Source organism: Arvicola amphibius, chromosome 6 (genome assembly GCF_903992535.2).
Source record: "Arvicola amphibius chromosome 6, mArvAmp1.2, whole genome shotgun sequence".
Classification (NCBI taxonomy): domain Eukaryota; kingdom Metazoa; phylum Chordata; class Mammalia; order Rodentia; family Cricetidae; genus Arvicola; species Arvicola amphibius.
Window position 1 is genome coordinate 61,022,728 of NC_052052.2, and position 16,399 is coordinate 61,039,126.

At 36.9% G+C, this 16,399-nt stretch overlaps 1 protein-coding gene across 4 annotated transcripts in view; it reads right to left on the reverse strand.

Annotated features, from left to right (window-relative positions):
- Cntln (centlein) overlaps nt 1-16,399 on the reverse strand; it is a 250,041-nt gene that overhangs the window by 19,045 nt on the left and 214,597 nt on the right. For all 4 annotated transcript variants that reach the window (XM_038333679.1, XM_038333678.1, XM_038333677.1 and 1 more), the window contains 3 exons: nt 15,341-15,478; nt 14,817-15,002; nt 1,820-2,005 (listed from right to left, as the gene is read on the reverse strand). In XM_038333679.1, the coding sequence (XP_038189607.1) occupies nt 1,820-2,005; nt 14,817-15,002; nt 15,341-15,478 (510 nt within the window). The remainder of the gene's footprint in view (nt 1-1,819; nt 2,006-14,816; nt 15,003-15,340; nt 15,479-16,399) is intronic.

The following is a 16,399-nucleotide window of genomic DNA, read 5'->3' on the forward strand; positions in this document are numbered from 1 at the left end:
CCTCTCTGAGGATTGGATGGGGGTGGAGTGGGAGGGTGTGTGGAGGGAATGGGACGAGGGGAGGGAGGGAGAACTTGGATTGGTATTTTTTAAAAATCTAATAATAAAAAAAGAGACAACATCATTTAACTTCCTCATTCAAATGGAGTGAGATTTTTCTAATTTACAGCCATGAGAGAGCATTCTCTTAATAGAAACAACAGTATTCTGTGTTCCCAAGCATGTGACTCGCGCGCTCGTGTGTGTGTGTGTGTGTGTGTGTGTGTGTGTGTGTGTGAACACATGGCCACACGCGCATATACTGTCACATGGGTACACCATCAATCCAGACTCTAATTAGGTGTCTGCACCAAGCACTGCCAAGGCCCTTGGTTTGACACTGCTGTCTCTCATGTACCTTGTTTGATCCTACATGTGATAATATTCTTTTACTTCCAGAGTTAGGCAAAAAGTCACAGATGCTGGCTCAAATGTGAGACTGGGAAATGAAAGCGTGGCTCACCATCCCACTCACCCAAAGGATGAAAGTAATCTCTACAGAATTCCTTTGGATCTTTTCCAATGATTCTTGGCAGTTAAGTATCTTTGCACTATAGATCTTCTGTGCAGTAGAAAATCTCTAAGATGCTCAAGTGGGCAGGCATCTCATAGAGGATGGTCTCACACAAATATTTAAATCTATTGCTTTAGTTCATCATTAAGCAAATATTTACTGGGATAACCTTGGTGTCATCCTGTCTTAAATTTTCAATCATTAAATAACTGAAGACTTCTAATCTCAGGAACAAGCATCCTTCATAGATCTAAAGAATACTACAGATAAGAGCATCATTCCCCCAGGGCCCACTGCTAGGAATATAATCCACTCAACAGGAGTAGATTTTAAAACACCCATTTTAAAACAATAAATATTTTCAAGAAATAGGATTATCAAAATAATTATAGATTCAGCCAAGAAAGCCAGTAAGTTTGTTACCAAAAAAAAAAAAAACCCACATAAGAGATTTTTATCAAATCATTGGTGACTTGCCTAAACTAAGTCCAGTCAAAGTGGTGACTTAAGAAAAAAAGAAAACAATAACCATATAGGAAAAAAAGAATATTGATGTCTGGAGGTGGGGGCTCAGCAGTTAAGAGTGTCTGACTCTCCTGCAGAGGATGTGGGTTGGTTACAAGCACCAATGTGGTGGTACATCATTATCCATAACTCCAGCTCCAACGGTCCTGATGCCTGCTTCTATCACCAGGTATGCATGTGGTACAAATATATACATCAAAGCAAAGCACTCACATGCATAAAATAAAATAGATAATTACTGCTTGATATGGTGGTACAGACCCATAGTCTGAAAGGGTCAAGAGGCTGAAGCAGGAGGATCACTTGAGTCTAGAAGTTTGAGACCAGCCTGACCAGTGTAGTAAGGACTTTGCTTCAAACCACACACATAGACACACACACACACACACACACACACACACACACACAATGACAAAAACCCTGGCTAGAAGATCTATAACATGATTAGTTAAAGAGAATAGAGGAGATAGGAAGAGATAAGAAGACTGACATGTATAAAAAGCAACATGAATCTTCCTAATTCCTTCTTTTGCCTGTTTTCCTCCCCTGATACATATTGGACTCATTTCTATATTATATATTGAATTTCTATAAAGGCATTGAGTTTGTTATACTGCAAATACATTTCTTTGACAACTTGACAATAACCCCATAAAAATGAAATTCAAATTATAAAACAAATAATATATTTAGATAAGAGTACAGAAAGCTCTATATTAATGAATATGTAAGTAATCTTACCACTTCGTCTTCTGTATCCAGTATTTCCTCGAGGTCTGATCTTGAGATGTTCAGGATGGATGCGGCCAAGGTCTGTGCTTTATGGGTTGAGGTTTTACAAGCATGTCTGTTTTTCTGCATCTTCTTAAGCTCTCTGATTTGATGTCTGGTTCTATGGACATCACTTTGTAACTCTTTGACCAAAGCCTAAAACATATTGGAAAGAACACGGGTTCATATGGAAGTCATAATGAAGACAAAGTGGCCAAAACATAAAAATGTGACCGTACTAGCAAATCATTTTTATTAAGGTTACCATGATTTTATTTATTTTGGAAGAGAATTGACTGCTATCTACTCATTTCCATTATGTAATAAAAACCTCTCTTAAATCACCTCTTAACTACCTTTCTTTATTAAGTACAGCTCTCTAAACTCACTGTTAGATATGCTAACTGGTGTCTGGTTGGTCAAGCTTGCCACCTGTTATCACGATAAAGCACACTTGAGTTGATATCTACTTATCTGTAAACATACTATTTGCATAGTAATGATAATAGGCCATTGCATAGTGGGTTTAATTGTTATATAGATGATGAAAGATGGCCACCGAAAAAGTCATTTCTGTAATATTTTACAAAAACTAGACATTCTTTCGAAAAACCTGAGAACAAGCAGAATAACTGTGCATGTAGTGTAAATCATACAGTGTAAAGGGGGGAGGGATAAAAACATATAAGGATGCTAGAACAATGCTACAAACATCTTCAAGTTCTTCCTTTGAGAATTCAACAAGTGCTAGCTTATGTCACTCCAAGGGCAAATAGGGGGAAAAAAAGCACATTTTACTTTGTATGATCAGAGTTCTGTGTTCTGTATGGTGATACAAGTATAGCTTTGGGAGCCCAATGCAGGTGGCAGGTATCTGTATAGTTGGTCCCTAAACACTTTGTCATGTATATCACTAAGTAAAGATGAATAATTTTAGCTCTTCTGAGATCAAATTACAGCACAATGAAATACATATACCTTAGTTGTATAGTTTTATGAATTTTTACTAAATGAAAACTTTGGCTAAGCTATACCCAGGTACCTCTGTTATGGCTTGGATCCCTCATAGGCTAAGTAAGAGTGAACACTTGGTTACTAGCTAGTGTGTTTAGGATGCTACAGAGCCTTTAGGAGGTGGAGCCTAGCTGGTGGAACTTGTCCACTGGGGGTGGGATTGGAGGTTTACAGCCTGGCTCTAGTCCTCTTGTCACTTTCTCTTCCTTGGCCCTTGGAGATGTAAGATGCCTCTGACCTGTCGTCACAGCTGTCAAGAACTGTCACAGCTAAGCCTTACCACCAGGATACAGTGGAAACCTAGACCGAGAGTTCAAACAAAACGTCTCTGAAGTTGCTTCTTGTCAAGCATATGCCATTACTTGAACAACTTCATTCATGTCCTTTCTTGGTTGTGGTACTTTGAATGTGATTGGCCCCCATAACCTCAGAGGAAGTGACACTATGAGAAAGTGTGGCTTTGTTGGAGTGGGTATGGCCTTGTTGGAGGAAGAATGTCATTGTGGGGGTTGGCTTTGAGGTTTCCTATGGTCAGAATACTGCCCAGTAAGTCAGTCTACTTCCTGTTGCTGCAAGATGTAGGACCTTCAGCTATTCCTCCAGCACCTCCAGTGCCTGCATGCTACCATGCTCACCGGCATGATGATAATGGACTAAACCTCTGAAATTGTAAGCAAGTTACCCCAATTAAATGTTACCTTTATAAGAGTTGCTGTGGTCATGGTGTCTCTTCACAGCAACAAAATCCCTAAGACACTGGTTAATTCCCAGTCAGTCAGTTTTCCTAGTATCAATTATTGAAGAAATAGTACTTTCACTGTCACATGCTTTCCTTGTCTGTCACTTATTAGTTAATAATATAGACATAGATTTCTTAATGATCTCTCTACTCTATTCAGTGGTTTATGCTTTTCTTTTATGTCAACATCATGAAGGTTTGATTACTGTAACTTTGTGATATAGTTTCAAACCAGAAAGTATAATACCTCTAGCTTAGCTCTTCTTGCTCAACATTGCTTTGTTATGTCAACATCTTTTGTGGTTTCATACAAGTTTTTCCTATTTATGTTAAAATATAATAGGACTACTCATAGCAATTGTAGTGAATGAATATACATAAATGCATAGACATACATGCACACACATACACACAGCAATAAGACATTTTAACAGTATTAGTCCTTCCAACCCATGAACATAGCCTATTTTGCATTTATATTTTTCAATTTATTTCATCAATAACATTTTTCAGTTAAAAGATTCCATTTTCTTTCTCGGTAAGGTTTACTCCTAGTTTTTCCTTTATTGTTTTGCTATAACTGTAAATGACTATTTTTCTCCTTTCTGTGTTAGAGGGTTTGTTGTTAGTGTAGAGAGACAGAACTAAATTTTATATAATGGCTTTTGGAACTACCAGACACTATTGAACTCATCTTTTTTGAGGAATAGTCCTACTTTTTTATGTCTAAAACTGTGCAATCTGCAAACAGAGATATTTTTACTTTTCCCTTGTGATTTCTATAGCTTTATTTAAGCCTTTGCCTTGGTCTTGATTTAACTGAAAAAAAGCATTTCTGTAACTTATAGGTTTTATTATATAGAAATCTTCTCACTCTAATATGTTGAGTTTTTCAAAATAAAGATATGAAATTTTATGAAATTCTTTTCTGCATCTATTGATAAACAATATGACTTTTCTTTTATTCTGCTAATTTAGCATCTCATGTGTATTTATTTGCATATTTGAACCATCCACAGACCAAATCCCATTTCAACTGGTTTTATGATGTTTTTAATGTGGCTTGCCAGTAGTTCGTTAGAAATTCTTGCATCTATGTTTGAGTGATACTGGAATTTAATTTTCCCCTCACCATGTACTCATCTAACTTTGCTTTCAGTGTAATACTGACCTTGTAAATGAAGTTTGGAAGTGTTGTCCTTTTTAATTTTTTGGAAGAGTTCAAGAACTGGCATTAACTCTTCTTTAATGTTGGCCAGACAGTAGGGAAGCCATATGGCACTGGGATTGCCAGGAGGGTTCTGATTACTGACTCAATTGCCTTACTTGTTCATTTGGATATTATAATTCTTCATGGTTCAATCTTGGTGGGTAGTTGATTTTCAGGAATTCCCATTTATTATAACTTATCTAACTTCGTAGCATATAATTGTTCAGAGTATTCTCTTATGATCTGGATCACTTCTTGATTATTAGTTATAATTTTCTAGTTGGAAGAATAAATCTTCCTCTTTTGTTTTCCTAAATTAATCTAGATAGAGATTCACCAATTTTAAAAAATATTTATTTATTTATTATGTATACAATATTCCATCTGTGTGTATGCCTACAGACCAGAAGAAGGCACCAGACCTCATTACAAATGGTTGTGAGCCACCATGTGGTTGCTGGGAATTGAACTCAGTACCTCTAGAATAGCAGGCAATGCTCTTAACTGCTGAGCCATCTCTCCAGCCTCTCACCAATTTTATATTTTAAAAAATTAGCTTAGTTTCACTGATCTTTGCTTTGTTTTCTATTCTTTTTATCTGAATTGTTACTTTCCTAGTGCTTACTAGTCTCTTACTCCTATTAACTTTGGGCCCAATTATTCTTTCCCTTGCTCTTCAATGTTTAAAGTTAGATGTACACTTGAGAACCCCTTTGTTAAATTATTTACAGCTGTAATCTCTCCTCTCAAAAACCATATTTTTTGCATTTCATACATGTAATAGGTTGTGTTTCCATCTTCACTTGTCTCATTTTTTTAAATTTCTCTCTACTTTATAATTAGTCCTATTAGCTTTTAGAGCCAAAATCTTGCCTTCCACATATTCATGAATTTTCCTTCCATGGTTGATTTGCATTTTTACACAAATAGGGTTAGAAAAGATGCTTTGTATGGCTTTAACCTTTTGAACTTCACATTTGCCTGTCCTGTGGAAGGTTCTGCATATGTCTGTGAGGATCACATTGTACTGATGTTGTTCAATTCTGCTGCTTATGCATTCACTGTTCAGAGGTGCTACTGCTGAAAGGGGTCACCGTTCTCCTTTGGGTTTTTTTTCTCCTCTGCTCTTAGTATCTGTATTATATACCTAAATGTACAGATGTTTGGTGAACAAATATTTATAACTGTTTTGTCATTTCCATTTTGACTGTTTATTAACTAAACTCTATCGTGTTATAAACGCAGCCACTTACATTCTCATATTTGTATGGAATATCTTTTACTATCTCTTCACTTTCAGTTAGGTGTGCCTTGATAGCTAAATTGAGTCTTTTGTATGCTCACTAGATCATACTTTCAAAAAGAAAAAGGAAAATCTGTTCAGCCACCAGACACCTTCTGATCAGAGTTTAGTCTATTTATATTTAAAATAAATATTATCAGGTAACATGTTTACTATTTCCATTTTGTTAATTCATTTATGACTCTTTGTTCTATTATCCATCATTCTTTCTTCCATTCTTGATGTTTTCCCTTGACATTTCTGTTGTTGCATATGCTTTGAGATACTTCTTAATCTTCTGTATTTCCACTTTAGAATTTCCTTTGTCAATGCTTTGTGGCTTTCATAAAATACCTTGTAATTGTAGCTTCCTATTCAGCTGTTAACAGCATGGCAATAAGGATCACATATAGATGACACTGCTCATGTTTTCAGAGATTGGATATTGTGATTTACAAATATGTTTCTATTATATATCTAAGAAAAATTTTTTCCATTTAGTTTCTAAATGCTTTATTTTGTGCCATAATGGAAAGTCATTTTTGCAACCCTATTGTAAAGCTTGGGAATCCTGACTTGAGTTTGTTTCATCTTTATTACTTAGTGTTCTTTATCTCCACTAAGGAACTCTGGGCAGCATTCCTGGGGAGGCACAGACTCTCCATGTCACTTCACTGGGGCAGCCTTTGTTGACTACAGTATTCTTGGCTGGCAGTTTTCACTTTCACTATTTGAAAACATCCTATATTCTCCTGATCTTCAAGGCTTCTGTGAGCAGAGTTTGGCAGTCTATGGGTGTGTTCTTTCTTACAGGGGATTCTTGGATATGATGTTTAACAGTTTCTTCCTTTTCCAACATTTTCTTTGTGTATGTCTTTGACAATTTAATTATACACTCCCTCATTTATACCTTTTGTGCTCAGTCTTTTGGGGGTGTCTGTGCATCTATGAATCTGCACACCTCTCTCCAAATTCAGGAAGCTTTCTGCTATTATTTCTTTAAATCGTTTTTCTGTCCCTTTATATCTGTTTTCTAAAATTCCCATCACACATATATTTAATTTGATGATGTCTCATAAATCTTATGATTTTCTTCACCTTTTCATTAAAAAGCTCTTTATTTCTCTGTGTAATTATAATTGACCTATCCTTGAGTTCAGAGAAACTTCTTATGCTTTTTGGAATATCCTACTGAAGTCTTTTATTGAAATTTTTAGTTCAGTATTATATTGTCACTATATTTTTCTCCAAAGAAATGTCTCTGTAATTGATATCAGCTTCATTTTCTTTTAGTATAACACACATATGCACACACGTGCACGCACATGCATGCGCGCACACACACACACACACACACTCCAATTAAATACATATACCATATACCAATACATGTGTTGTATGTGGCACATGAACATGTGTATGGGAATGTGTCTATGTGCATGCATGCAGAGGTCAGAACATGCCTCCAGATGTCTTTATTGCTGTCTTACTTATGCCATTGTCTTCCACTGAATCAGAAGCTCACCATTTCTGGTAGCTCTGTAAGGTGAGCTATGGGACCTGCCTGTCGCTGGCCCTCAATGCACAGCATGCCCCACTACTAATGGGTGCTGGAGATTATACCTGAGAGCCTCACACTTGCAGAACAAGCACTCTTACCCATGGAAACATTTCCCAGCCCTGATATTTTGTCTTTATAAACACCGTTCATACAGAAATAACAATATATTCTGTTTTGGAAAATTTTTAAACTTGAAAATCATATCTTAAAAGGAAAGACTATGAATAACACAGATTAATTTTCTCTTCAATATTTACATTTTCTGAATACATTGTTGCCACTGTAGAATTCCTAATTTCATCTGTTCCCTGTCATGTTAACTTGTACTTCATTTATCTGAGAGGACTTATCTGAAGTGCTCTTCTGCTGGTAGGTGTCTCTTTGGTTAAGTCAGGTGGGTGGGTCTTCATTAGTCAGTCTGATTGCATCATGTCTCCTGATTTCTCATGACCCTGTCAGCTCCTTTAGTGTTTTCATGTTTTAGGAAGAAACCACTTAGCTTTCACGGATTGCTTTTGCAAGGAAAAGCATTAACCAATCAATCCAACTTTTGAGTTCAGACAGGCCTGCATTGGAACCAGTGTGTGGGATGCTTGCTGTCAGCATCTCTTAGTTTGGTAATGATGCTACACATTCCTTGGGGTCAGGGAGGGCTGCTGGATGGGTTTTGCATTCAGACATGGTCACTCACTGGGATACTGACTGCTGTTAATTCTAAGCTACAGGCTGTGTTCCTTGGCCATGTAGTTCCAATGGCTAGACTTCTAATATACAGGTTAGGCTTGAAATATAGGGCTGGCTTCTGATTTGAAAGAGCAAGGTTGCACTCTCTGGTCAAATGTTGTTGGTCGGTAGATTTTGCATTCAAGTGAGGTAGCACTGGTCCCCTAATCGGGCAGTGTCTCAAATGGTCCACACTTGGATAGATGGAGTCACTGGTTAAGTTTTCTATAGGGACAAAGATTCTGACTTTACCCTGTGTTTGGTCAGGTCATCACAGGGTTTCTGAGTCAGGCTTCTCTGTAGATGGGTGGGGTTGTAAATATTAGACGCAAACACACACACACACCTATAATACATGTAATTCTGTGTATAAATATATGCAGATAGCTTTAATGTTCTTTTCTCATCTTGGCTGACAGTGTTTCTTTCCTTAAGAGCAAAACCACCTAACAACAACAACAACAACAACAAATCCCAATACCAACCATAAGGAACCCTCTTTTGAGTTGTTGGTCAGAGCTGCCAAAAAGACTTCCAGAACATACAGCCTATTACTGATGCCATTGGTTATCCCCCAGAGGAGGAAAGTAAGTCCCTCCCGCTAAAGACAACATGCACTTTAGAAACAGGGCCCAGAGACCCCTGAACTGACATTGACCTAAATGCTCTCTCTCTGAGGACAGGCTTGCATGGTACCAGAAGGGGCCATTCCAACGGAATGAGGCACCCAACAGTCCTACCCAGCTATGATGCCTGTGAACTCCTTCAACCATCAGTATAGCACAAGAACCCTATGTGTACAAACGTGGCACACGTACCTTGTTGGTAGCCAACAGCTCTCTAATTGGACTTAACCCACTTAAAAAGAGATAAATCACACCTGGTACCGGAAACCTGGCTTAATACTCAGTGCTGGTGAAGCCATGGCTAGGTAGGGGAGTCTACAATCATTCATGTATAAACTAGATATAATCCCTAACAAAAGGCGATAAACATTTGTCCTTAACTCACAAATAAGCAACTGAAACAAGCTCAATAACACAAAAAAGAACTGATCATCCAACCATAACTGAGCTAACGAACTGAACAGTTCTCAAAAGAAGAAATACAAATACAAATTACCAAGATAAATAATTTAAAAACATATACAACATCTTTAGCTATCAGGGAAATGCAAATTAAAACTTTTAAGTTTACAGTCAATAGGGCTCTCATCAAAAGTTAGCAGGGCACAGGGAAATGCAGGAATTTAAACCTGTACAGCTACTATGGAGAGCAGCATGGTGGTACTTCAAAACACTTAAAGTGGAACTACTCACAGCCTGGAAAGCAAAGTAAATCCTTCTTTCCTCCCCTAAGCTGCTTCTGTCAGGCATCTTGTTGAAGCAACAAGAAAAGTAATATAACTCCCCAATTCTAATTCCTTTGTCTTCCTTTTCTAGCATCTTATATTCAATATTAATTTTGATATTCTCACTCTTCTGTTTGAAACTATCTTAGAAAATAAAGTTTTAGGTCCACTTTAGTCCTAAATCACAGAATTTGAAAATTTTTAGGTAGATATATTTATGTAGATATATATTTAACACTATTTTGTTAAATCATAATTATATATACTATATTCATGGTAGATAGTGAAAATAATTTTTGCTTTTATGAATTTGTTGAATAAAGATGTAAAACAGCATTTGAGAATGCTGTAGATAGATTTGAAAAGAAAGCATCTTTATATTTTGTCTATTTTGAATTACTCATTCTTGAGTGTGCAATAAAACAAACATACTCTGGGAAAGCAGGCTTTACTAGGATCTTATCAATTTCTTTGTGTATTTCCACACTTCCTTCAATTTTTGCTTAATATGTTGTTAGGAACATGTTAGGATCACTTTCCTATTTGAAAATTACCCATATTAGCAATATGAAATAACTTCCTTGTCCTTTACGATGATCACCAATTTGTCCCAACATCAGAGGACATTTTCAAAATGAGAATACTTCCTTGGACAGACATGTTCATTTCCAGCTAGTCTGTTTTCAGTTATCACGATGCATTGTATGTTCAGGAAGCAGCGAACTATTATACTGCGCTCTTACTATATCTAGTTCTCTGGCTTTATTTTCTTAAAGTTTTCTAGTCTTTCTTCGTCACAAGCCTTGAGTGGATTAGCTAACAACACATACTCTTGAGTCACACTGTACTGATGACTGACTACACTTTCCTTCCAGTGAAATTCAAATGTCGGGCAGGTGGGCCACTTGCAGACACTAGAGCCGCCATCCTTATCAGGGTTTCCTGAAGAAATAATGCATTTAAAGCATTTTTTTGAAAATTGGTGAAGAGGCTTGAAATCCTGGTTCTGGCAGTCCAAGGTGGGATATGTGTCAGGTGATTGGCCTTCTTCTCTAGGAGAATCCCAAGGTGCTGCTGAGTTGACAAGAAATTCAGAAATGTACCTGTGTCTCAACAGTATTTAAACAGCTTTACTAAGGTATACTTTACATAGTTTCAAGTTCACCTGTTAATATATTCTTAGCAAGAACTTTCCTTTTTAAAGCTCTAATTTTACTATAGTGAGACAAAGATTAAGCATGAATTTGGGATGAACTTTGTTACAGAAGTGTTTAACACTCATAATTAAGAGAACAGATCAGTGCCTAAGTATTAAGCATTGCAAATATAAACATAAAGTTGGAATGCTCAACAAATGACCACACTAAATAAGACAAGAAGTGCATATACACCGAACAGCTGATTAAATCTTACCAAACAAAAATACATAATGATGATGAAACCATGCACATTCTCCAGCTAAATACTGTTCTTTCGCTGTATATATTTTTAGTTAACAACAACAAAAATGCTGAGAAAATGGTGCTTGGCATATGACTCTCACATATGAGCACATTAACAAGCCTATATATCAAGGCTGACTCAAACTGAGCAAATACTTCTAGAAATTTCCCTAGTGTGTTTTATCCAGTTATTAGGAGAATTCAAAGCCTCAGCTCTGCCACACATATCCAGCCCAGATGCTCAAAGCACTTGATTTCACCCCAGGGCAAAATTCCATATTCAAGACTAGATCTAGAGCAGATGGCCACTCCACCTCTTCCATAATCTGGTTGTGCCCTACAAATAAATGAAAAGACTAAAGGGAACATAGATTCCACAACAGGACTAGAACAAACATTAGTACTATTAAAACTACTGATAATATTTATTAAGTAGTTTAGTGTACATGATATCTAACAAGCTTTGTGCAGAATTCATCGTGATTATGATCTATATAAGAACTATATTTTAGTTATAAATAGCTCTTGCCTTTACAGTTTTAATAGGAAAAGTGGTTATAATCCTGGAACCATTTATATGAGTGTCTGTATGATCAATTCCTCAAGAATGTAATGAGCCTTATTGGCTGAAAGTACTATAAGGAAATTATTGGTAAAATCCCTGCCCCATAGGTAGCTATATAATATACTTGAAACAAAACAAAATTGAAAAAGTTTATAATTACATTTTAATTGTACACACCATAACTGATTAGGAGCTAACTATTCTCTTATCATTGCTATCAGTAATAATAGTTCATGGTACAGAGCAGTTATGGTTTGTCAAGAACCATTCTGAACTTTTAGCTATGATTTATTCAAACTCTAACTCCAGGTATGCAATCTTATCGAGAGGGAAACTAAGGAACAGAGGATTAGATCAGTTTCCTGATATCACAATGCTAGTATGGAGCAGAGGTGAACTCTGTCCTCTTGGATACAAGGTTATAGGAAAGATCCATACAGAAGAAGGTCCTAAGCTAACTCTGAAAGGGGACACAAAGATAGTAGGTCCTTCTGGGGGGGACGGAGACTTTAAGAAATGGCAGGAACAAGACTAATATGGGTAGAAGTTGGAGAATAATGAGAAAGAGTAGAGTACAGATGAATGATAATGTTCAGTTACAAAATGTCTAAAACTGATAACAAGATAGAAGTTTAGATGTAATACAGCTAACACAGAAGGGTGGGAAGTCACAGATGGTGAGATGTCTGAGTTGGTGGCCCCTGAGCAACTCTGCTAAGTCCTAGGTCACCTGTGTAAAGATGAGAAGAGGCTGGTCCCCCTTTACTAAGACCCAACTTCTCAGTCTTGACCAATACTTCTCTGTTTGGCTGTTGGTAGCCTTTGATTAAGAAAACTTAAAAAGAGACATGATGTTAGTATCAAGCACACATCGGCATAAAATGCAATTAAAACAAACGTCAATTAACCATTGGAAATTGGGAATTTTTAAGTTTGAAATGATGAATAGATATGGTTTAAATGGTTAAGCGGAAGGCAATGCTTCTATAGCTTCCTGCACGAATGTCTGTGTACCACAGGTGTGCCTGGTGCCCTTGGAGGCCAGAAGGTGGTTTCAGATCCCTTGGAACTTGATTTACAGATGGTTATGAACCTCCTCGTGGGTACATTGAACTGAATTTATGTCCTCTGCTGATGAGACTAGTGCTCTTAACTGTTGAGCTATCTCTCTAGCTCCCATTTTAAACCTTTGTCCTATTCACTTAGTTAATATGTCAAATACAGATTTGAGGTTCTACCAATTGAGACCATGATTCAGTAGATTCAGGGCCAGTATTATGTATTTTGTTTAAGCACAAGAGATCACATGATTGTGAAGTTGGTGATCTAAATACTAAATGTCTTAAATCAAGTGTAAAAATTCTGAAAGACTAACATACATGGGCTATATTACACATTCTGTTGAGATAGGCTATCACCGTGGAGCCAGGCTGGTCTGGACCCTATGTAGACCAGACTGATCTTATACTTAACAGAGATCCTCTTGCCTGTGCCTCTGGAGTGCTAGGATTAAAGGCATCAATATGTCTAGCCTATATTATATTCTTTAAGATGTTATTCAAATTAAAAATCCATGGATCTGTAACAATCTCAAATTCATTTATCAATTACATCATTGTCAGTTAGTACAAAAGGACCAGTATGTCACCTTTAAGGATCAGTATGTCCTTGAATAGCTAGAGCTGGAGGCAGCTATGAACAGGCCAGTGTGAGTGCTAGAACTGCATTTAGATCCTCTGCAAAGACATTAAGTGCTCTTAACCACTGTGCCATCTCTCCAGCCAACAGAGTGAGGTGCAAATGAGTGATTCAAATTATGGTGGGTCATGGCAAAGAAGGAAGTGATCATTAATATAACATTATAGAAAGTCATTTAAAATTTCATTTTATGAAAAGTTCATAAGTGGAAAATGCACACCTACTGAGGCAGTATGACTGCCTTCAGTGTTCCCTTTCAGCCCTGCTTCTGCATTCTCGAATGCTGACTTTCATGCCATCTGCAGGGAGAGGAAAAGAAGGAGCCCTTGCTCACCAAGGACTGAAAAAGAGAGGGAAATGTGGATGGGGTGGGGGAAGAGAACAGGCTTTTTTCCCACTGCAAACCATTTCAGAGACAACACTGAAGGTTAGGAGGACTACCATAAAGATTTCACATTTCCAGTGCAAACTTAATTTAGTGATCATTATTGCATGCCTATTCTTTTCGAGATACTACAGTACATGCTGTGTAAATACAGATTAATAAGACATTGTTCCTGCTATTAAGGACATAACCATGGTTTAGCTAGCAGTGATAGATGCTTACTAACTACATGACAACAATAAAAGGCACTGAATGGAGTTATGGTCACTGTACAGGGGATTAAAGAGGGCAGAACCATCACATGCTCTCTGGCCTCAAGGACTGTTGGTTTTGAATCCAGAGCATCTCCTCAGCTGCTACAGGTAAGGGAAGAAGGGTGCTGAATGCGTCTTTCCCTCCTACAGCAATCCCCACTTAGTAGGTCCTTTGTGCAGCCAATTCATAAATCTTTCTGGGGTTTTTCAGAGTTTAGGTAGCATCTAGATAATACAACTGGGCCAGCACGTATGTGCAGACATTTCAGTTGCCTTTATGTTCTCCTGTTTTTGCTGTTTCTCTGGCTTGGGTGATTTTTAAACAGGGTAGAAATGACTTAATTCATTTCAAATCTATCTTTATTACTTGACTACTATAATTTCATTATTAAACTAATATAAAGAAAGAAATATTAACAACAGAGTGAATAATTTTAAAACAAACCATAAAATCTGTTACAGAGAAATTTTGAACATTGTGCCCATGAGGTAGGAGAAAAGGTTCTGTGGATTTGTGAAGCATGAAGAAAGCCAGGAGCATACCTGTAGTGCTCATGAGGATTAGAGGCAAGAGAATCTGCAGTCCGAGGTCAGCTGAGCTATATATAGTGAGATCGTTCCAAAACCATAACATCAGCAACTACTAAAAGCAAGGAACTTGATGTTTCGGCCAAATCCTCAGGAGGAGGACAAGGCCTCTGCCTGAAGTAAGTGCAAGTGAGTAAGGCATCAATGACTCAAACCTTCACAAAGGTGGTGAACTCTTCTAGTTTTTCATTGGCTGCCAGCAGTTTCTTCTGTGCACCTTCCAGGACCTGTTCGCTCTGCAGGGCTAAGCCTTGGAGCTGTTCTGATGCTGCTGTCTCAATCTGTGCCATTGCTGTTTCTGTTTCATTTATTTTTGATATTAGGAGACTCAGCTTAAGTTCCTGCAACAGGTGACATTCACAAAATAGAAAAATATTTCATAAACATAGTGGGAACACAAGTTATACAGCTCAGATAAGAAAAATGTTTCATTTTTCTATACTTGCAAATTACTTTTATTTTGGGTAAAGGTAATCCTTGTTTTTCTTTACTTTGTTAATAAAGCACAATCATTAATGTAAAACAAAGTCTGGTGTCTCACATAGTGATATAGTACTGTCTATAGTTATGTGGTGTTATCAGTAGTTCATGTTGATTTAGGGGAAAAAACGGTGACAGCATTGAAAATGAGAATTGTGTCCCTGTATTTGAATCTCCTCTTGAATGTGCAGAAGCATACCTTTTTGTCTAACTCCTCTTTAGTTTTCTGATACATCTGTTCGTATTGTGACTTCTCCTTCATAGCAACATTAAGTCTTTGTTTTAGGGAATCAACTGATACCTTCTTGTTGGAACACTCTTCAGTTAATGTCTTCACCTGCAGTACAAGTGTAGAGGTAATTACTGTGAGTAAATGCATTAGAGTAGTACAGTGTATTGTTTCCTCAGAAACTGCATGAGTCCAATTGTATTCACTGTCTCAAAACTTTTATCAAATTCAAGTAGTATATTTGTAGTATATCTGTTATAAAGAAACTAGCAATTCTTGAGTCAATAACCAAACTAAAATGTCATAAAATGCATGATATGTATAATAGAATAATAACAACTTTCTTTACCCAGCTCAAAGAATAAGAGAAGAAACGTTTTCATTTGAAATTTAATGCCACTAAAGGAATGGTTATTTAAATAAGCACTGTCTGAAATGGCTGAAGTGAAAGTGAAGTCCGGGCTGAAGAGAGGGCTCGGCTGAAAGAACGTGCTGCTCTTGCAGATGACACAGCTTCAGTCCGCAGGACCCACACGTGCAGACTTCAGCCCCAGGGGATCTGAAACCCTCTTTGACCTACACGGATACCAGGCACACATGTGGCACACATACATACATACAGGCAAAGCATCAACACAAATAAAAAATGTAAAACTTTTGCCAGTTGCATAAGCATTTAAAAGAATTTAAACAAATCCTTTTTTAGTTTAGGGTCATATATTATATAACTACCTTAAAAAACCCTCCTTTCCCATGTATACTAAATTAAGTGTATAAAAGAAAAAAATATAGTTTTTAAGGGCATTTATAAATAAACAATTATAAGTAAAATAAACTATTTTGTCATAATAGTTACATTGGTGCATTAACCTGATTTTCTCCTTAAAAACTGTAGGTATAAATAATATAAAATAATAAATAGGACATCATTATATGTAACAAAATTTCTAGAATTTTTTAAAAAAATGTAAATGTCTTCCTGCAGGACAGCACACAAACAGACAGACTTTGTCGGTATAGTATGTGTGG